Source organism: Zosterops lateralis (assembly GCF_965231275.1).
Source record: "Zosterops lateralis genome assembly, chromosome: 2".
Taxonomy (NCBI): Eukaryota; Metazoa; Chordata; class Aves; order Passeriformes; family Zosteropidae; genus Zosterops; species Zosterops lateralis.
In genome coordinates, this window is record NC_139763.1 from 64,705,964 (window position 1) to 64,728,229 (window position 22,266).

The 22,266-nt window shown below is 40.0% G+C and overlaps 1 protein-coding gene across 3 annotated transcripts in view; it reads left to right on the forward strand.

Moving 5' to 3' along the window:
* The window catches only part of WDFY2 (WD repeat and FYVE domain containing 2), an 85,079-nt gene that overhangs the window by 45,575 nt on the left and 17,238 nt on the right, over positions 1-22,266 (forward strand). For all 3 annotated transcript variants that reach the window (XM_083885037.1, XM_083885038.1, XM_083885036.1), the window contains 3 exons: positions 4,922-4,989; positions 10,038-10,111; positions 16,756-16,810. In XM_083885037.1, the coding sequence (XP_083741163.1) occupies positions 4,983-4,989; positions 10,038-10,111; positions 16,756-16,810 (136 nt within the window). In that variant the 5' untranslated portion in view covers positions 4,922-4,982. The remainder of the gene's footprint in view (positions 1-4,921; positions 4,990-10,037; positions 10,112-16,755; positions 16,811-22,266) is intronic.

A 22,266-nucleotide genomic window follows, 5' to 3' on the forward strand; every position in this document is an offset into this window, starting at 1 on the left:
GATGAAAGTTTCTGTATCTCTGTAATTTGTGTCCTCACTACAAATAAGAATAAAACTATAAAATAAAAACTTAAATATAATTTCACATTTCATTTTATGCTTACTGGTTTTGGTCACTCACCAGTAGATAAAATAATCCCTCAGTATATGGTTCAAGGTACAAACAATAAGGAATACATTAAAATGCCATTTAAAACAATTTCCTGAAGCCCAAGAATATCTATGGAATAATGTAGTAAATTGTACATGTTGAGGGTTACCTCTGCTCTGTTATACTCTGGGGCATGTCTGGGGCATGAAGGTATTAATGTTACAGAAGTACATCCCAGCAAAGAGAAACTTTTTAAAAGACAGGAATGAGAAAGGAAAAAAAAAAAAAAAAAAAGAAAAATGAACTGGAGAGGAAGGATCTGTTATGGGAAACAGATATATTAGATTTCCTCACTCAAACTGGGAAACTAGAACTGGTGGGTTTATGGATATTCTGGAGAAGTGGAGTGTTATAGGGATCTTGTTTCTTGAGGTTATGGATCTCCCTACCACAGGTTTCCCATTATCTCAACATACAAACCTCTTGGGCTGGTGCTTTGGCACATCAGTATGTCTGTACTGTATGCAACACCAGCGTTTGTCATTTGCCTTAATTTCACGCAAGGCACAAAGGAGAAAAAGCAGGAGCCCTGCTATGAGCCACTCACAGAAACTCAGCTACAACACTCCAAGCAGCACTGAGTTTTCCAGCAGTGAGGTGATTGCTCAGGCCAGAGTAGGGATAGAGTAGAGACTCTCACATCCAACCTGGCAGCGTTGTGCAGATTTTCACAAGACACACTGCAGCCTAGTTGCACAAAGTTGGGTTTGGATGAACAAATTGTTTTTATCAGAAATGAGATACCAGTGACTGAATAAGTTTCTGTAGATGGTGGTGCACAGAGCTGCCAGGCTGAGGTGGACGTGCTGTTCTTTACATGGGCACCTCCACAAGTGCTCAGGTGAAGCCCACCTCCTACACACCTGCACAGCCTGGCAGTGTGCTTGAGACCTGCTGGGACATCCACAGCCACCTGGACTTGAAGCACATTCTCTTCTTTATAACAGAGAGAAGCAATTTTTCTTTTAAAATAATCAATTTTCATATTCCCTTAACTTATGAAGACAGCCTGTCTTTTGTATGGCAGAATTATTTCTGTATAGCCTGTCTCATTTAAAAATAAATCATTTCTGTTATGAAAAGACTAAAAGAATATCCATCGATTTGACAGCTTCTAAAAGTCTTTCCAAGTCAATTCGCTGGCAACAAAATGAAGGGACAACTCATTTCCATGGTGATGCTGACTGAATCACTCTAGAGCAGCTGAAGAATGAATCTTGACCTGGGTGGGAGCTGTTTAAGTCCAGTCACCATGAAAGCAGCCACTACTCCTCGTGCTGGATATCCATAAAAAAAGCTTATTTTCATTCATGCTTGAGTTTTTTCCTTTGCATTCTTTAGAAGCTCTAAAGGCTCTGGGCTTCACATCTAGTGGGTAGTATTCCATAAAGAAGTATACAGAAATGTGTGCAACTCGAGCTGAAAAAGGATGTGCTCTTCCAAGAACATTTGGCTTCTCCCAAACTGAGTAGTTGGGATGGTTTGTTCTTTAGCCCAAATCTACTTTGAGAAAAAGTTACCTGGAAAAGGTTGCGGAACTGAGGTCGGTTTTCCTTCTTTCCATAAAATGTTTTGTCTGTTTCAGTGATCTTAAGAGGAGGAAATTCTGAATTGTCATTTCCTGACATAAGGAGTAATTTTCATGCTTTTGCATGAGCTTATACATAGATATTGGAATTCCATTATAATGCTTAATATAAATTTTAAATGTTTGCTTTAAAGACATGCATAATAATAATCCTTAATTTTAAAATAAATTATTTACAAGATCTTTTATTTTCTTTTATTTCAAATTATTTACTGGGGAGATACTAACTTCTTTAAAGAGTTTTATGAACCGATTTGCTGGTTATGTTCCTTTTTACACATCTTACAGTTAGAAGACATCTTTTCGTAGTATTTTTATTCTTAGAATGCTTTGTTTCTCATTTAGTTCTCATTTAGTCACGATTTAGTCCTTGAATGGAAATATATTTGACTACACTAAGAAATGAGTATACTGTGTACCTATAGAAGAGGCCTATATTAATAAAAGTAGTTTCACTCTTAACACAGCCTCCAGCAGTTTTTTTCTTTGTTTGTTTTAAGCTTTACTAGAAAATATGTTTCGCTTCATTATCATTCATCTAGAAGTCCTAAAATTGATGTAATTGTCAAATTGATTAGTAAATCTGCAGTGGTACAGTTTAATAAACGATGACATAACCAACCCAAAGCATTCAAATTATTGCCATTTTTTGCGCATTAAATTCATTTTTATTTCCTGCAGCTTTTGAAAGATCTATTCTTCTGCACAGTCCTTTCCTTGCAAGGTGATTTATTTCTAAGATGTTGTACTGGATTTATTATTTGCTGGAGCCTCAGAGTAGAGAGGAAAGGCAATGTTGTTGTGGCCTGGGGATTTGAAACTGATAGCACACAAATATGTAGACTGGGATGGTCAAGAAAGACAGGTCTCTCACAGGTGCATTTCCTCAGCGTAGTTTCATATTCAGTTATTTCAGCTCCCTGTGATTCATCCCATTATTGTTTTGTGCACACTCACTCTTTGCCACAATAACCTCACTTGTCAAGGACAAATGTGTTTGTAAGAGCTCATCCATTCGGGAAACAGTGGCTGATGTGCTTCCAGAGCTTCTGGTCAACAGCTGTGGTCAGCTACAGGGAGAAGTGACAGAAGGATTTGTCCGTCCCTCTCTCGATCACAGATATGTCAGTGTTGGTATTGGCTGGTGAATTGTGCCTTATAAAAAGTTTTGCTTCAGAGCTGCTGAAAGGCCATTAGACTTAGGAGATAATGATAATGAATGTTACGTGTTTTGAGTAATTTGTGAGAGCTTTCTAACCTTGGGACTTGTTAACCCAGTGAAGTGTTAGTTTTTAGAGCAACATACCCTGTCAAAGTCTGTGCTTGAGATGTTTCTACAATGATTCAGCTTGTGTAGTGCCCAAGGGCCTCAGAATTATTTGCTCTAAAAGGAGTTTGAATGCAAGGTAAGATGAGCAGAAACCTGATTTTGGACATACACAATACAGGAAGACAAGGTGGAGCAGCCTTTAGTTTGAAGTTTGGAGGATAGATTACTAGTTCTTTAGTAGCTTTATTACGCATGGCATTTCAGTTCAGACTATATTTGTGTATGTAATGCCTTAGATTAATTTATATTCTATTACGATATATTTCTTATGTTTCTTGTATTTCTTATGATATTGCTCTGAACTTGTACTGACTAAAGAGGGCTGCAATCTTCTTTTTGAATAAAATGAGGTAACAATAGAAATGATCATGCAGTCTTTTTGATAAGATATATTTCCATTGTCTCATATACTGGAAAGAGCCATTCTTGCTTGTTTCTTTTTCCTTAATAGTATCAAGTGCAAGTTATAGAAACAATAGTTTTTTAGATCCCTTCTGCATCTGCTGTAGCAGAGTAATTTTGATGGAAAAGACTAAATAGAAATAGATGATGGGTCGAAATCTATTGTGCTATGCTAACATGGTGCTGTCTTGGATAACTGTGTTTTCTAGAGAAGGTTAATATACTCAGTGTAAGTCAATAAAGCATGAATGCAGTAGTATATGGAGAGTTTTCTAGTTAACATTAGATATAAGGATTAGAGGAACAGTAAGGGAGGTGACAGGTGGCTGTGAGTGCAGTGGCAGTGGCCTGTGCAGGAACAAGCAAGAGGTTAATGCTGCTTTAACTGTTGATACTGTTACTAGACATGTTTTGGTAAAATTAACTGATGAACTAAGTAAAGAGAGAGCTTCAATTTCAAGGAGGCTTCAGAGACTGGACCAACAAAGCAAATGACAATGAGGGCTGAAATAATAAATATTTAATGACCCAGATGGTGCATCAGTCCAGATCCTTTGCTGTGGAAGCAAGCAACAGATGTCTCAAATGTCTGAAGGGCATGGATTGAGTAACAGGGATCTGACAGTATAATATGATTATGAGAAAGCAAAAGTAATCCTGAGATACATTGGGAAGATCTAGTAGAGAGGAAACTGCTGTTATGTTTGTAGGGATCACTGTGTGGTTCTAAGTGCATCTATTCAAAGACAGTAACTCCAAACTGATGAGGCAGAGGAGACCTGCAAGGCTGCTTGTCATTTTGGTCATCCTCTTCAGAGAAGGATAAGAGTTTGCCTTCTTTGTGCTCAGTGGCTTCTGAGAGCGCTCTGCCTGCACGGAGGAGAGGGAAAGGTCCTGAAGCTGAAGAGGTCATTTTTGGCACAAATGGACATAATCTTAGTAATAAGCAGCTGGACATTTCAGAACCTCCTTTGTTGTAGAGGTTTTCTTGAAGCAGAACAAAGGAATAACAGGTAGAAGATGGGCCAAGCCCTGCCCTGAGAGCAGGGGAAAGGTTTCTGCAGAGACTAGCAGTGCTGATGCAGGAATGCTATACTGGGCTACCTGTGGTGTCCCAAACTTTCACGTGAAGTGTTGAATGTCATGTTCAAGTCTTTGTAAAGGCAAAGAACTAAAAGCCATAACAGTTTCCAGATACTGCTGAGATATGGTAAGCCAAGATGTTGAATACTACATGGAACCAAGGGGTGGTTCACCCTCATTACAGGGGTTAATCTGAGGCTGATGTATCAAGCTGGTGTAGGAGTTCACAGGTTTACTTTCCCTCTCAGCAAAACAATTTAATTTTGAAGAACATCTTGTACATTCATCATGATCACTTTACTTTCATTCAGTCATGATTATTTTTTTAATTCTTCCTCACATGTATATTGTGTTTTTTCTTTTACAGAACCGTTCGTGTCTGGCTGAAGAGAGACAGTGGGCAGTACTGGCCCAGCATATACCATGCAATGCCATGTAAGTATAAGGAGATGTTCACTATCTACTGTGGATTTGCAAAGTGGTTGTGTTGAAGCTTCATGCCTATGACCATTTGCAAGCTTATGTCTCTGTATCAAATGTTATTCTTGAACAATCCTCTTGGTACTAGTGAAGCTTTACAAAGTTACATGCTAATGCTTCTGAGAGGCATCAGAGATTACAGCAGTAAAAGGATACAGATATGTTAGTAAAGGATGAGCATTTAATGCAAACAGGTTTTAAAATGTGGGGACTCAAAATGTAGTCTTGCATTCTGGACTCCTAATGGAGTCCATAAAGCTTTGTAAGTCTCCAGTATAAATCACTCTGCCCTTCCTACTGTGTGTGCTCAGTCCATTAGAGTGCAATGGTAAATGGTTTTATTTGGTAAGAACTTAATATTCCATGGCAGCTAATATGATAGAGAGGATACTAGACAGGGAAGGCAGCTCTTCCAGTTTAGAAGCAGAGTCATTTTACCTCTGCAATTAAATGTGGAAAACCAAATTTCCCTGATGGATCCCTCCATTATGTCTCCTCTCCCAAAGAGAGTGTTCATGCTTTGAGAAACTGCAGATCAATGTCCATTTTTCCAAGAGAGAGTTGAAGAAATGACAGCTCTTTCTGTTTGCTGTAACCCCTGTGTTCAGGAATATAAATTTGTAGGTCATCAGAGGCAGGCATATGCTAATGCTCTTCAGTCAACTTCAGTCAGATGTGCTGGGTTAGCCTGTCTTTGGAAAGCTTGTAAAGCTGACCTTAAATCCAGACTGGGGAACACGTATCAGGTCTCATGGAGGTATTCATACTGTCTGGAGAAAGGATTATTTTAAGCTAAGATAGGTAGATTTGGAAGAGACATCTGTCTCCACGATAACTAAAATGTTTAATAGGTGTAAGTTTTAGTACAAAAACATCAATGTGGGACTCTAGGGCAGCCACGGTGTTTGCCTGCTTTAGCAAAACAGTTTGATAGAAAGGAGGACCCCTCATCTTCCTTTGGTGATGAACTAGCTCATAAGAACATGTCAATCCTCAAAGGTACTTTCTGTTCAAGATTTTGCCCAAGAAGGTATTGGAAACTAGCTAATGACATGGCAGTCTGTGGAGCTCTGTCATGATCAGTAGCAGTGGCCTGACTTCCCTTGACCTGTTCTAAGAGGTTTGCTTTCTCCAGCCAGACTGTTATGAAGTAGCCTTTCTAGCTGTTTGGCATTGGTACTTACCTTTTTCCATGTGGTATTTTTGCATACATTTGTATTTTTGAATCTTATTAGGTTCTCTGATCTTAGCAAAGCTGTGTTACTGCCAGTAATAACAGATTGAGTGGAAATGATGGAGTAGATACAGTTCCACTGAAAGGGAACTATTTCATAGCTCCTTCATAAATTTGAACACTTAACAATGTTCCTTCACTTCAAAGGCTGATAAGCTTTTTGAGGCATGAGATACTGAAATTATATTGTGTTATTCAACAATTTCAAGAATCATCAGGTATAATTAACAACTGAAGCAATTACAATCAGTCATACCTTTAAGCTTGGAAATCATAGAAAAGGCTCTGAGTCAGGATTTGCACAAGTCTGCACTTGACTGGAAATGATGGTTTTGTCTGTTTCTGTGTTGATCACCTTTTTGATGTGCTCTCTAGATTCATACTGGGTTTTGTTGTTTAAAGAACAATGACTGCTGAGAGTTTATCTGTGTAAAAATGTAGTAGGCACAGTGGTGCCCTTGTGCTGCTTAGTAAGCTGCAAGTCCTATAGATACTCCATTAACGTGACTTGTGACTGACTGTCACAAGGAGTGATGTGTGACCCAATCTGTTTTATGATTTGATACCAGGTAACCTTAATAACTGAGTTTGCAGACTAGATCCTCGGGGGAAATGAGAAGGATGAGGAGTTGGGTTGACTCAGTGATGTGCCATGGTCAAGTTCTGCAGCCAAAGAGGGTCATCAATGCATTCTGAATGTGAAAATCATTAAATACCTAATGGTAAAAAAATCTCAAGATTATAGATCTCTTCCGAGTTTAGAGCTACGATTTCTCCTAATTTAGAAGGTTTTATGTCCTGCCTGTGGGTGATTCTGTGGTGAAGAAATTCTGGATAACACAGTGGCCATATTTTTGATCATCATCTCTAGCCCATGAGAAAGCAAAGAGCTCTAGCTGAAACCTTGCTAATCCATCTCCTCACACCAGGGTTGTCTCAACAACTGATTAACAACAGACCTCTGTGACCACATAACCCTGGTTAGATGTGTTCTCTTGATTACACGTGTAACCATGGTTAGATTTGTCACTTCGGGCACAGGATTTAAAAAAACAACTTAGTGGACACAAATTTATTAAAGGTAAAGAAATTGTAGTCAAGAGACAAGTAAACTTTTCCAATTAAAAAAACCAACAAAACTAAAACACACAAAAAGACCCAAATGCAACCAAAACCCTTTTACAGATGTTGAACGGAGTAAAGGATTTATTTTACTGGGGAACAATGTAGTATCCACTCTTTGAGGCAGATAATACGCTGCTTGTCTTATGATGGTTTTCATAACTAACACTTTGCTTTGAACAGGAGGGTAAAAAAACTGCAGTGCAAAACATGCTCCTTTGGTCTTAAACTGTGTCATGTCTAGGCACTTCCGAGGGAGGTCCCAGAAACTGCAGAGACCAAGTCTGTATTTCTCCTCTGATTCTGTCAGAATCTAATAAAGGTGACACACTTTTGAGAGCATGAAATATGTAATTTGGATTTTCCTCCATATTTCATTTTCTAAAGGCAAAAAAAATCAGTGTATTTGCCCTGTATTTGAGATAAAGACTGCAGCCAGACTTCTGCATCAGGAATACCCTGCTTGTCCTCCACAGTAGTTCAGATCAATCTTTTTCCAGTCTGAAATCCAAATCATACCTAGGTACTGAAGTAGAGAGTCTCCAGAGTGCTGTTATTTTTCCTGGATATGTTTTTTAAAGAGTCTTAAATTTCTCAGAAGCTTAAGGTTTCAGGTTTTCTTTTCTTTTTTTTTTTTTTTTTTCTTCCCCTCTTTTTAATGTGCCTGAGTGCTTAAGTACCTGAATTTTATCTTAATTTTAGTCTTGTTACAAGTGGCACAACTGACTACATCAGTGTAGGTGGTATGGACATAATTTTAGTGCTGACATAATGATTTTTCTGTGATGTTACTGAAGAGTTCCCTTGGGAAAATGATTATAGCAAAATAAGTATCTTTACACTGCTATGACTGTGTACACACAGGTCTGGAATTTAGAAGTTACTTCTTTTGTAATCAGCTCGTGTCAAGCAATTGCTTGCATCATTTTCTTCTTATGTTTGGGCAAAGCATATTTGAAATAATTAATTGACAGAGATGACTTTTCTGTGAGCTGCTCATTGTCTTCAGAGATACTGGTAGCTCTGTCAATGTATGCACCATGTCCAGCATTTAAAAGCTGCTGTGTAATATGCCTGTTGTGGCACTAAGTGCCTTTAAACTTATTTGATGTTTATTATGCTTAGAATTGGAGAGCTTTCTGTCCATTTTTTTCTAGAACTCTTGCACTGCTACAGGCAGAGAAGCCTCAGTATAATAGTAATGCACCACCTTTGGAAGAGATAATTCCACTTGGCCTTTTCTAAGGGAGAGGTACAGGAAGGAGCAATTTCATCACTGTTACTGGGCCTGATTTAATTGTTTCCTTTCTGTCAGTTTCTGTGAACTGAAGCCTTTTCATTGATTCAATTCACTTAGTCTTTCCAGGAAAGAAATAAACTGAGGTGACTGCCTGGATGTGGATCTGATGGGCTTTCTGTTTATGGTTATTTCTCCTTCAGGAAACATTTCACGAAGGAGTCAATACTGAAGGTGGAACAAGTTTTATTAAACAGTCAACATTTACTCCTCTTCTTCATATAGCTTTGCTGCCAATTAAACTATCAAGGAAGAGCTGCTAAGCTATGGGCTGTTTAGTCCTAAGAGAGTCATTACACAAATTGAGAAGATACTGGATTACACTACTACAAAAGAGAGGACTCCAAGCTTGTTAGTAGCACAAATACGCAAGTAATCACAACAGAGAGTAGAAACCAAGAGGGGGAAAAAAAGCATAACTAAAAGTGCATATATGGACTGTACTCTATATTTATCATAAGAATATGGTTTATAAAGCACTCTTACTGTTACCCTAGCGGCAGTTGGAAATTGCTCCTGAAAAATAATTCCTGAAGGTTTCTGTTGGGACAGCAGGATTCCCAGCTGCATGCTGCTGTGTGGGGCAATAAAAGCAATTCTTGCTCTCTGAATGTAACTTCACAATTTTCAATTAAACCAAGCACAGCTCTTGAATTCTTTCAAGGAAACTTGGTTTTACCCTTGATACAAACTCTGCCAGATCCTTGAGGGAGCATACTTTGACCATCTTGTGTGCAATTTCAGGATAAATCATGATATTTGTTAGAGTAATATCAATGTAATCAAGCAATGGCTAGTTTTAGATACAAACTTTTATTTTGACCATAGTATGTGATACTGTCATAGTGCTGTCTGTGATGGAATTGGAGTAGGGGACAGTTGAACTCAGTCCTTAGTATTAGCTGATATGTTGAGTCCAACTGGGGAATTTTCTTACTGCAGGTATAGAATGCAAGCTTCTGACATAATGTAGTGTTTTTATTGTCAGCACTGTGAAAGCAAATGTAAAAAATTTAAATTATTCAGCTAAGTAACCTCTGACTTATACTGAAATCAAGTGCCTCTTTTACCAAAGCAGCACCATTGCTCTTATATGAAATGTTTGTTTACAGATAACTAGTAAGAAAAAAAATGGAGGAACTGGAGCAAGAAATAACTATTTTTCCATGTCCTAATAGGATAGGGTTGAATGAATTGCATGAACACTTTTGTTTTAATGCTTGTCTATTGGTAAGCTCAAAACGCTGCACAGCATCATAAAGCATGTTAGCTAATTTTAGGCTTTCCAGAACTTCAAGGAAATGAGAATGGCAGTTTTGTTAACTTCATCAACATGTTCATTTTTTTCAGCTCCATGTTCATGCATGTCTTTTAACCCGGAAACCAGAAGGCTGTCCATAGGTCTAGACAATGGTACAATCTCAGTAAGTACATCCAAAGATTTCTAGTTGAAATGCTTCCTTTTTGAGAAGTATGTGTGTGATGATGTGGTGAGAATATTTTTGCTAGTGTTTGGGAGACAGACTTTTTAATGATAGTGGAACTAAATCTGTAGTGCAGAAAATGTTAGATTGTTAAAAATTTAATTCCAGCTGCCATAAAGAGATTGAGTGGGGTTTACAGTATTTATTAGGCAAGTCAACAAACTGTCTTAATTTGCATATCTCTTAAAAAATAATGCAGAAAAACAGCTGTTGCTTTATTAAATTTAAGTGACTGGTTAATTACATGATACCAAAATTTTCTGAAAGTGGCAATTAAGAAGAGGAAAAATCATTTTAGAGGTGGAAGGTGGATTTCTGCTCCATGTCTGTCTGCTTTTCCAAACTTTAGAGTTCAGATTTCGTTTTCCTCTCCCTTCAGAGGAGTTGCTTCTAATTGGCAGGGAGGTTGCTGAGAGATTTGGTTCATTAACATTTGAGATAGAGATGTGTGGAAAGGAAGTAGAATAGTAAAAGAGGAGTGTGTCTGTTGGATCTATAAGAGAGGGTAGCAGTTGACCTTATTAATTGGATTTTTCTTGTGGGATGATGAATAAAGAGCTGTGTCACTTTGGAAGAGTGGAAGAATCATGGGTCAGAGGTATTTCTTACCTATGCCTCATCAATAGATTCCTCTTCCAGTTGAGGATCAGTTTACCATCACTTCAGATTTTTCTGCTGTTATCTCTGCTTTATGGGCCTTATAACTGAGTGAGTGTTTCCAGGCTGACATAAGGGCAGCTGTCTGCACTAAAGCCAGTATGGTGTTTGGGAGAGGGGATGTGACCCTTTTAGCTGTTGCCTGTAAGCTCCATCAAAGATGTGCAGGTTTTGACCTATAAAGCTATTAGTGCCTAGTAGCAGAGATTTTTTTGTGTGCCTGTTGGAGATTTTTCCTTTTGTATCTAGGAGATGGGACAGATTCCAGAGAATTTTCTGCACCTCTGAAATTCTCTCCTTCCCACTCTGAAATAGCTGAAATAACCAGTCCTACTAGGCACTTTTGTTCTCACCAGGCCTTTGAGGAATGTGAAGGCAACTGTAAATAAGGTATTTAAATACTCTGGCTTGATGGGAGAGATGTCCTTTGTCTTGGGGGCATTTTGTTTTGAAGAGTCAGAGGCTGCTTCAGAGTAAATGAGGTCAAATATTTTCCATTCTGAAGCTAAAAAAGGTAAATGAGATATGCAGGTGATAAACCTACACGTGACTTTGGTTATTTATAGGTTTATATTACCACGTCTAAGACAGATTCTATTTGTTGCTAAGCTGGGTTTTTCTTTTCCCAGTCTTCTGGATACAAGTGTATAGGAAGGGGGAAGTGCTTGTCTGTGTAGCTTGATTTAGTCCTCTGTAGCTCCAGGCACTTCTGTGGTAGGGGAAAATGCACTCCACAAATTTGTACAAAGGATGAAATGTTTTCATCTGTAGCAAACCTAAGACTTACTTTTAAGAGAAGCCACAACTGTAATGTGCTGCAAGAAGTGGTGGAGGTAGAATGGAAGAGCAAAGGGACCCCCATTTTCAATCCCAGCAATACTGGGGTGTAGAGAACATCCTCAGGTACTTGAACATGGGTTACAACCACCCTCTGGAGGGAAGATAAATTTTCTTTCCTGGGCCCAGCTATGATGATTAGTTTAGCACAGGAATACGTAAGCAGGGCACATCGACCACAAAATAACAGAACTTACTGCAGCAAGGTGACCTTAGCACCCTTATTTTAATTTCCTCAAAGGGAAAGTACAGGCAGTTTGCTTTAGCAGCTTGAAATATTTGGGAATTAGTCAGCTGCTCCACATTAGCACTTCTGTAATGCCCAGCACACTTGTGCTTGCTGGGTGCAGAGCCAAAAAAACCACACCAAATAAAAAGCCACCCAACCATACCAGTTAAACCCTGACAATTATTCTGCACTTCAGGTATAAAGAAAGGATTCCTGGTAAGGGCTGTGAGCTGATAGTCATGAGAGTGACACATAATCTAAAGTGATTTTTTTTTTCAGTGCAAGGGAGTACCTTCGGGTGTAAATGGAGATAAGAGAGTGGAAGTGCTTTTTTTTATTTCGTATGAAACTTTTGTGAGCTGCGTGGTACCTCGGGAAAGCATTTGCTGCATTTTGAGAAGGATGGGCAGCAACACTACTGGCACAGAAAGAAGTTCCAGGAAAGCCACCTGAGGTGAGCTTGTGAGGCCACCTCTTCTGTGAAAAAATGCAGCAACTTTTGCTTCTACAGAGAGGAAGAGATTGTTTTTAACTTTTTGTCTCTTCTCAGCATGCGGGCTGCACAAACATTTGTGAAGCACAGAGCACCATTATCTTGAGTAAAGATTGTCTAGCATTTTGCTTGAAGAGTGGTGGCACATAATATAAAGAAACCAAACTTTCTGTGATCTACTTTTTTTACACTTTGTCAACCTTTTTTGGAGAAGGAATGACATCTTAGGGACTGCTTGAAATCCCTTTTGGAAAGCCAAAAGGTTTTATCCTGGACATAAATTCCTTGCTCAGAAGTGGAAAAAAAACATATTCTAATGGCTGCAAGGCTCTTAAGGTACCACAAAAACAGAAGAAGGATCTACCACTTGCAATAAGCAGGAGACCACTGCCAAGATGAGATTTCTCACCTCATTACATCCATCCATACATCATTTCCTAGATAAAGTAAAGCATTAGGTTTTGCAGCAAGTAAAGGAGAGATGGATTGTCTTTGTATGCACCCATATTACTTTTTCTAGAAACCATTATGAAGTGGCATAAATTTCTCTCTTCATTTCTGGGGAGACTGAAATGAGGGATTTTGTTTTTAGGTAGCTGAAGATGAATTAAATTTATCTTTTTTTTTTTTTCTTTTTTTTCTGACCATGCCTAAGTCTATATGAAGCTGTTACATAGTTTGAGCAGAGCCACAAGGACAACAGGGCACCAGAATAACCCCTTCAGAATTCTTCCTTAATAAGACAAATTCATCTTCCACCCCATCTGATCTTGCAGCTGTCTACAAGATGGATCATTAGCAGTATTTTGAATACCTGAGACTGAGTCAGGCTCTACGTGCTGATGTACAACCTTCCCCTCTGCTGTTGTGGGGAATTTAGTATTTTTTACCTCAAGAAATGAAATGAAATTATATAATAAATAAAATGAAAATGCTGTCATTAATTATAGAGGTATGTTTTTTTTCCCCAACAGATAGAGATGTAGTGCCTGACAGAAGATTTAAGAGTTTTCATTCTCTTCCATTTCTGAGGCAGGTTTGTTGTTCTCCAGAAGACCTGAGAGTGCAGTCAGTCATTTGTGTTAACAGGATAAAGTCAAGCCTATAAGGAGATTCATAGTGTGTTGTCAAAATGGCATCATCCATCAAAGAGCAGACTGTAAATTCCCCAGGGTGGGAACTAGCCTGTGCATGGGTAACACATATCTAATATATAAAGAATATTAACTCAGAAATGGATTCAATTGCTTAAGGAGAGTTCTCCATTTTGCCAACTCCACCAGCTGGCATATACCTGAAGTTTTGGGAAGCCATGGATCTTCCTTAGTTCCTGGACCATGTCACCCAGCCCCATGGCCAAGGACTCTGAATTACTTAAACAAGATGCTGATACTATTTCCAGGATGAGGTTTTACGAAAGTCTTTTGCTCAAGAGAAGTTTGTGGTGAGTGTATATGTTTCAGTGTGAGGGAGATGTGTTACACAAAGGAATAGTTGGGAGTCTTTGTACATCAATGGACAGCTAGATTTTGATAGTCTTCAAGTATTCTCCTTTGTGCTTTGTGAAGACTTTCATAGTACCAAGTTGCTTTTTAACAATAAGCTTACCTGAAAAGGCAAGACTGAGAACTAATGTTTTAAGTATGACAGAAAGGTAGTAAAGTAGCTCCAAAACCACCTCTGAAGGACAGAGTGATCTTGCCAGAAAAGTTGTTTTTAATCCCTGCAAGGAGGGTGTTTGGTTTTACCATCCTGAGCGCTCTGATGTGTCCCAACCCCTCCTGTGCAAAAGGGCTTACACAGGACTCAGAAGTCTTTCTCTGTTCTGTTAACAAGCACTGACTGAGCTGTGTAGGTGACCCCAGCTTTTCCAGCTCATTAAGAAGAGCCAGAAGCTGCCTAATGAGAACTGAACGTCAGCAGCTCTGAGAGGAGCAAAACATCTACGTAGGCAAGGATAAAATCCAGCTTCTGCTGGTACAACGTTAAAGAGATGTAGTTGGTGTTTTTGTAGTGCAGATGACACATTGCATGTGCAATAGGGCATGAATTTCTTGAGCAAGGTGCCCTGTGCTAAAATACCTGTTTAGTGACACAACTAATGCATTCAGCCTGAAGAGGGAGAGGGCAATTAGCACAATGGAACTTATAATTGAACAAGAGAGTGTGAAAGGGAGCGGGGAGACCTGCTGAAATATGAGACAATGCATCACAAATTATCATATGCTTTCAAAGAAGAAAATAATATGCAAGAAATCTTCAGGAAAAAAAAATCCAGTATTTAGCTTAACCAAAACTGTGTTTAGCTTGTACTGTATTTGTTTTTATTTTGGATGGAGCAGTGTATTGATAGTACACAGCTGTGGTTTATATTAAAGAATACAGAGGTAATCAATACTTGTATACACCTTACACACATGTTTTATTTACTGTACTATAATGGAAATATTCAAAAGCCTTTTCAGTCTTCCACTGAAACTGTGGGGCTCTTTGGATCACAAAACAGAATGGCCACATCAAATTTGTTAAGAGAAAAATGCAAATAAAAGTGAGAATGCAATCCACTCTCTACATCCCACCTGAAGTCATCAGCATCTGTTTGCCACTGCAGTCAAAGACAAGGGCAGCCAAATTGGTGGGAAAGGCAGACACATCTTCCCCATCACGTGTTGCAGCAGTTAGAGCAATTTCTCTTTAGGCAACAATAGCAGAAAGTTAGCATTCTAGTAAAGGGTCCTGCTTCAAATAGGCTTTGTAGTGAAGCATTTCATGTGGTGATATAGTATTCTTCAGGCCCTGGTTAACGAAAACAAGTTCCCCTGTTAGTAGCTGGAAAGGTATAGCAGATTTTAAACTTTCTGTGGTTTGTGGAGCTAAGGTTACCCTGGTGTAGAAATCCAGCTGACTTAATTTGTTACTGCTGTTTAAGTAACAGTCCCCTCATCTGCCAGAGAAAACTACTGGGAGCTGGAGCAGATTAAGAAAAGGAAACAAAGTAGAGCAATTTAAGAGAATGTATTTATAACAAATTTACAAACAGAAACATAGAGAGAGTAGAATACATAACTGTCTCAAATCACTCTCAGTTGTTTTTCTGGAAGCTGGGATCTCTAGATGTTCTACAGATGAGTACTGTAACCTCTCCACCTTGGTGCCAAGCAATAGATGTGATGTGTTTGCATAATTCTGGTGCTGAAGGCCAGGCAGATTACCTGCAGTGACCCAACAGAAAATGCAGAGTGACTTCTTTTTAAATTGTGATTTGGGAACTGGGGGGAAATACTGGCTTGTTGGGAATTAGAATGTCTTTAGCTCTTTTGCATTAAACGTTTGGTTTGCCTTAAACATAGACTGTAGTCTTCTGAAGTCCAGTCTTCTCCAGTGCTTTTGGCACGTGCACAAGAACATTTCACAACTGTGTTTTTCAGATTGTGTTTGTAATGTTTGTTTTAGTTTTCCATCCTGTTTCAGGTTAAATGAGTTAGATTTCTTCTGTCCTCTAGGCAGATTAGCACAGAGAATTTCTGTGTAGTTTGCTATAAATTATTAAAATTGTGTGGTTTTACATGACTTTATTTTTTACTTTGTGTTTCTCTGAGTATGTGATGTATGTACATACATGCCTAAGAGCTCTCTGAAAGCTAATTCATGTGATGCTGCCACAAAGCCTATCTTTTGCTTGGGTGTTTGCTCCAGAGAAATGTTGCAGGAGTTTGGTTGTGGCCATTCTGTTTCCCCAGTTTTGAGTAACTCTCCTCTTCAAAGCAATCTGTAGGAACACCCAGGTGGTCAGCCAGTCCCACCTGACACTTCTCCAGGAGCTGAGGCTGCCATGCAGACTCTTACCTGCCCTGCTCAACATTTCCCCATGCAAAAGCCATATTGGAAAATGAACAGCAGCATCAAGACAACAGAGTCTATGCCTATAGGTGTGCTTTTGCCTGGACACAAAAAAGTTCAGGTTTCTGTTTGTCTGAAGCACTCATAGGCTCTTTAACAGAAACCTGAAATGCATTCCATTCCCATCACGTATTGTTGATATCTAGGCTGGTACCAATGCCAGGTATCAGGCTCCTTATTTTGAGGCACCTCAGCTCACAGCCAGTCATTTCTGTCAAGTTTTTTGACTTCTTTTTAAGAGTTCCTCATTTATCTATTCCATTGAGAAGCACTTATATATTATTGTCTTAGGCAATGTAAAAAGTGAAATAATTAGGTTTTAGGTACTCAAAATGATTAAGAGTATAGGTAGGGCTGTGGTTGTGAAGAAGGGAGAGCTTACCTAGGTGAAGTAGTCAAATGTAAACAGTCTCAAACCCTTCACATCTCTAAGCCCTGTTTCTTTTGTTTTTTCTTTCCCTCCCTCAGGAATTCATTTTATCAGAAGATTACAACAAGATGACACTAGTGAAAAGTTACCAGGGTAAGAAACATGATCCATGTTAGTTGGTTTGTATTGTCATTAATTTTTGTTAATGTTTTCTTAAGGAGTATGAATGGAAAAGTTTCCCTTACAATGGTAGATTTTTTTAAAACTGATGTAAATGCTGGATTTATCAATAGATCTATAATGTGCTTTGTTCTGAGATTACAAGATTTTTTAAAAGCTATTTCATGTTATATTTTTCCTTTTAAATGTTCCTTTGGAATATCACAGTAGACAGCAGTCCATGTTTGGGGAATAGGAGTTTTAATTTTCAATCTTCAGTAATCCAGTGTATCTACTGAAACAACTTAGGAAACTAACCTGTCTTTTAAGGCTGAAGCTTTTGGGGTTAGTCTGGTTTCAGTAACCGTCAGTTCCAATAACCACAAGATTATCAGTGAATACTTCTCCAGGTAAAAGGTCAAGAAATGCCAACCCATGCCTTTTCCAATTAGAGACTGGTGTTCACTAGTGTGGTGTTTTCAGAAATGTAGCTGTTTATCCTTTTCAGACCTCTAAAAGACAGTGTTTTGGACAGGTATTCTTATAAAAGTAACAAATACATATGACAATTTACTAATATATTTTTTTGCTATTGAACTCTGAGGTGGCATGATATTATATACAAAGCATTATGTTTCTGTATAGAAGCCTCTGACATGTTAGCTTGACATTTCTCACATACATTTTAAAAATGTGCTCTTACTCATATATTTTGAGTTTTGTACCTTGAAAGATTGAGAAGGTAATTTAAATTTCTAAATGGAGGTTCCAGGGATCACTTTGTAACATTTAAAATTTTAAGATATGAAGAGAATCTTGATTTTTGCAGAGCATGGCTACCATGTGAGTGTTTCTTGAATGCCTGGTGTGTTGCAAAATTAAGCTAAAATTCCTGCATTTTTTCTTAGCTTGTAAAAACTGAAGAAAGATGTACAATGATGATAAAATATATATATGTGAATCTTAAGTAAGATTGCCGCAGTCTGACTATACAGGTGTTAAGTATCCAAATTTGTGATTGCTCTGCAGTGACCAAAATTTAATGCAGGTACATTTCGTATTTAAATGTTGTGGCACTAAAGAGAGTGAGCTGAGGTCTCTTCTTCTGTATATGCAGAACAACATATGCATGAGAACAACTTTCTTGATGAGTTCTTCGGGGAAAATGCTGAAAATTTTGGAAGAGAGGAATGGATTTCTTGGCAGTATTTCAGAAAAGCCAGTTGGCTGTGACAGCCCTCTGAAGGTTTGGGGAAAAACTCTCATAAAATTAAAAAAGAAAAGAAGAAAATTGAAAGCTGTTCTTCTGGCTTTCTGCAATGTGCCAAATGTGTTGCAAACATCAGAGGAGGCCTTTGGACTGGAAGATGTCATGGAGAACCTCCATGGATTGTCCTGGTGGGAAATCTAAGAGCTCAGATTCCCCAAATATTGGAGAGCAAAGGATTCCAATGAGTGTCCACTCGTTAGAACATCAATGCTAATAACAATGGAGAGGTGGTGCAGCTGACCACACTCCTAACTAGTGTCACCTTCTTCCTAGCCTACTTATCTCACCATGGGAAGGTTTTTCAAAGGATCATAGAATGGTTTGGGTTGAAAGGGGTCATAAAGATCAGTAACTTCCAACTTTCCTGCCATGGGGAGGGACACTTTCCACTAGACCAGGTTCTCAAAGCCCCATTCAATCTGCCCGGAACACTTCCAGAAATGGGGCATCCACAGCTTCTCTGGACAACCTGTGCCAGTGTCTCACTGCACACACCTGCACAGTTGCAGTGAACAGTTTTCTGACAGTGCAAGGCAGGAAAAAGAAAAAAAACCAAAGAGATTCCCTGCTGTTTCCAGACCTGGGGCTGCCTGCTGCTCCATAGCAGAGTACCTCCCACCACCTCCCTCCAAAACAGATGCTCCTGGATCAACACCAGATGTTGGTGAAGGAATGTAGTGCCCCACCTGCCTGGTCCCTGGGCTTGGCTGGGGGTCTGGAGTGCTGGGGAAACATTGCAAAAGTCAGGTGCTCTGTGAGCTGCTGTCAGTCACAGGCTCCTGTACTTCCATTGGTCCACACAGTGTTAGGCACGTTCATGCTCCTTTTGTTACATTTGCCTCCAACCAGAACCCTTGATCTGGGCTTTCCAGCAGCCTCACTGGGTTGAAAGTCCAGCTGGGACACAGCAAGGAGGAAAGAGCCATGTTTTCAACATGCTTTCTGGGAGAATATGCAGGGAAGAGCATTGTAGTCCCTTGGGTAGGTATATCAAGATCCAACAGAGATGGACATTCCTCACATGGTCCAGTAGGACTCCCTCCACAATCCTATCCCTTCAGTGCACCTTCCTCACGTGGCCATACTGAGTTTTGGGCTTGGCGTAAGCATCTTGGTAAAATCCTGGACAAGGAAAAATTAAAAAGGAACAGGTGATTTTGTTGGGTATGGTGGCCTTCTAGTAGTTCATTTGTTAAAAGTCTTACATTAAAGAAGTTTTGCTTAAAGTTTTCAAGTAAGAGCTTTATGTTCTTCAAAAGTATTTTAGAGGGAGTGAATGATTTTATTTAGCCTAAGTGGCTGTAGCTGAATCATGCAGGCCAGTTTTGTGTTTGCTAGCTTTATAAATGGTCAGCAGTGCTCTTGCCCAGTGACTGGTGGGCTATTGATCCTCTCCCACAACAAGGTATTTTTATAAATAGCTGAGGCTGCTGTAGTGATTAAAGAACATTTATTGTGTCTTGAAAGGCCGTGAATATGTTGGTCAAATGATCTTCTGGTGACAGAGAACGACGGCATAGTGGATAGACTGTGCTTTGGTCTTGGTAGGGGTGTGCAGCCAGGTCTTGTGGCTTATGGAGCCTGGCCTTGGCTGTGTACATGGCTGGACATGCTCTGTGGAGGTTTTGCTGCAACACTGTGTCTGGAGTTGAGAAATCTTATTTCTTGAAAGGGATCTGAATGCAGAGATGGGAGATGTGACAGGATTAGTCAGGACTCCAGGGTGGGTCTTGTGGCATTGGCCTTCCGCAAGCACTGACTCATTCCCTTGCATAAGGAGGAGTAGTGCAAGCATTTGATCAGTGCCATTTGGAATGCTCTGGGAAATAAATTGTTTTCATTGTGTGTCTGTCTCTCATATCATCATCTCCTCTTCTTTAGTCACAGCACCAGCTGATGGTGTAGACAACCTCTGCTCTCTCCCTGGACAACTCCTCCCACATTCCTGCAAGAAACCTTTCCCTCCCCTCAGCAGCCTTGGCTTCCAGCCCCCTCCACCCCTTCACAGGCTGGTCCATATGACTGTTGCTGCTTTCCATTCTTTATGGCCTTCTCTACCCTGCTTCTTGCAACTGGACCATCTTGCCATGCTCCCTCTAGATGAGATAACAGCTCCTGGTTTAGTGTTTCATTTGTTTGTTTGTTTGTTTGTTTGACACACGTTTTTTCTGTCTAGCCAGATTTGTAGACCTGCTTCTACCCCATGCCTTGTGCAGCCTGCCTGTTTCAAAGGTGTCCACCTGGCCCTCTGTCCACCAGGCCAGCTCATGTCATGCCCTTACTTCTGCTTTCCCCTAAGCACCCTAAGCACAGCCTCTTCACTTGTGCTTTTCTTGCTCATGCTAAGCTTTTTTTTTTTTTCTTCCTAGCAATTTTCACCTCTGTTTTGGTGTTTGCTGATTTTTTTTACTGTTGTAACCCCTCAGGCAGATTCTTGCCCAGCTGTGTGGTTGTGCATTGGCTGTGCTTCTCAAACTTTTGCTCTTATGTACAGCACTAACCCTCCATTTTCTTTGTTGACATCTTGCTGTGCACCTCCTGGCTGCAGCTTTTTTCTCTGGGCACAGCCTTTCAATCCTTCTCCAGCCTGCCCTTTGCCTAGTGCTCACTGCTGCTTTCTCATAGAGGAGAGCAGCCACCCTGCTCCCTCCCGCCCTCCAGCTACACATGGACCTGTGCCCTTCTCCTCTCTGCTGCTTCTCTCCCTTCTGTACAGCATGACCTTTCCCCACAAATGGTGCTCTTCTCATTCTGCTTACACACATCTGCTCTTGCCTGGTGCCTGTTGAGAGTTTTCCTGTGCTATGACCACATTCACACTCCATCCCCCTATCTCCATCCTGCTGTTGTTACAAATGAGCAGCTTTGGAATTGTTTGTTCCACATTTTTTCTGCATACAAATGGTGATCAAATCTTCAATAGATGAAGGACCAGCTTTTTGTTCGCTGCTTCAAGATGCTGAACCTGTGTTAATCCTAGGGCCCAGACTCCTTCCTTGCTCTTCTGTCAGCTTCCAATCTTCTGATGTTTTGCTTCTTTAAGCCTCACATGAGTCAAATTCCCTCTTAACAAGTGACTTTCTATTTGCATTTGTCTTCTCCTTGTTCCTTCACTTAGATGATCTACACTGTGCACTTTCACTTGTTTCAGATATATCTGCCATCAGCGTGTGTGTGGTGGCACCAGCTAATATGTGCAGGTGGACAACAGAGTACTGAACTGAAAGCTCTTTTTGGGGAGGGAGGATAAGCAAAGCTGTCATGTACACCCCATCCACCTCTTGGCAAGTACAATTTTTTAATGTCTACCCCTTACTTGCCAGAAAGAGCTGTCTCAGCATCCACAGGCAGTACTTGTACCAAAAATTATAAGCCCTCTCTTTTAGAAAATTTTAGGAGGTAGGAGGAGATTTAGGAGAGTTGGGTGGTGCCAGCTATCCTCACAACCAATTCAAACCTTAAGCAGCTGTCGCTAGCGGTAGCATTTGCCACATGCTGAGAAAACATTCCTGGACAGGTCTTGAGCAGTCTGATCTTGGCCAGCTTTGCACATCCCGTGGAAATGCACGGGTGTAACTGTGGCATTGATGGTTCACACAACCTGGCACATGTTTGTGGCCCGTGAGGTGCTTGTGGCAGCAGTGGTGTCCCTCTCTAAGTCTCTCCCTCTCTGGCAGCACTCCATTGGCCTGGTGCAGGTGTTCCCAGAGAAAGCAACAGATGGGTAAAGATAAGCATGAGCCACCCATGGGGCCACTGAATTTCTTCCCAGAGAAAGCAAGGGTAGAGAGGAGATGGCATTATTTGAAAGAGTTCAAGTGACTCCAGGATGGTCTCCATCCTTTTATCTGGAATGTAAAAGTGTGGAAATGACAGCCAAAATCTGAACTCTTTTAATAGGCAAGGGTGAAAACATCTGGGCACAGTTCATGCCTGACACTTTGCTTTAGCTGTTACAGCAAGTTGTGTCAATACATGCATTGACTCTTCTGCTCAGGGAATCTCAGTTTGAAAAAGCATTGTGGCTCAGGGCCAGTGTTGGCTCTTGGGAGCCTCCTCTTCTTTCCTACAGGTAGTTACCCCTTATGGGATTTGAACAGCTCTCATTTATGACGCGTATTGGTAAAGGGCAGACAGCAATCTTCCTGTACTGTTCTGAGGAGATTCTCTGCTTTTTAGA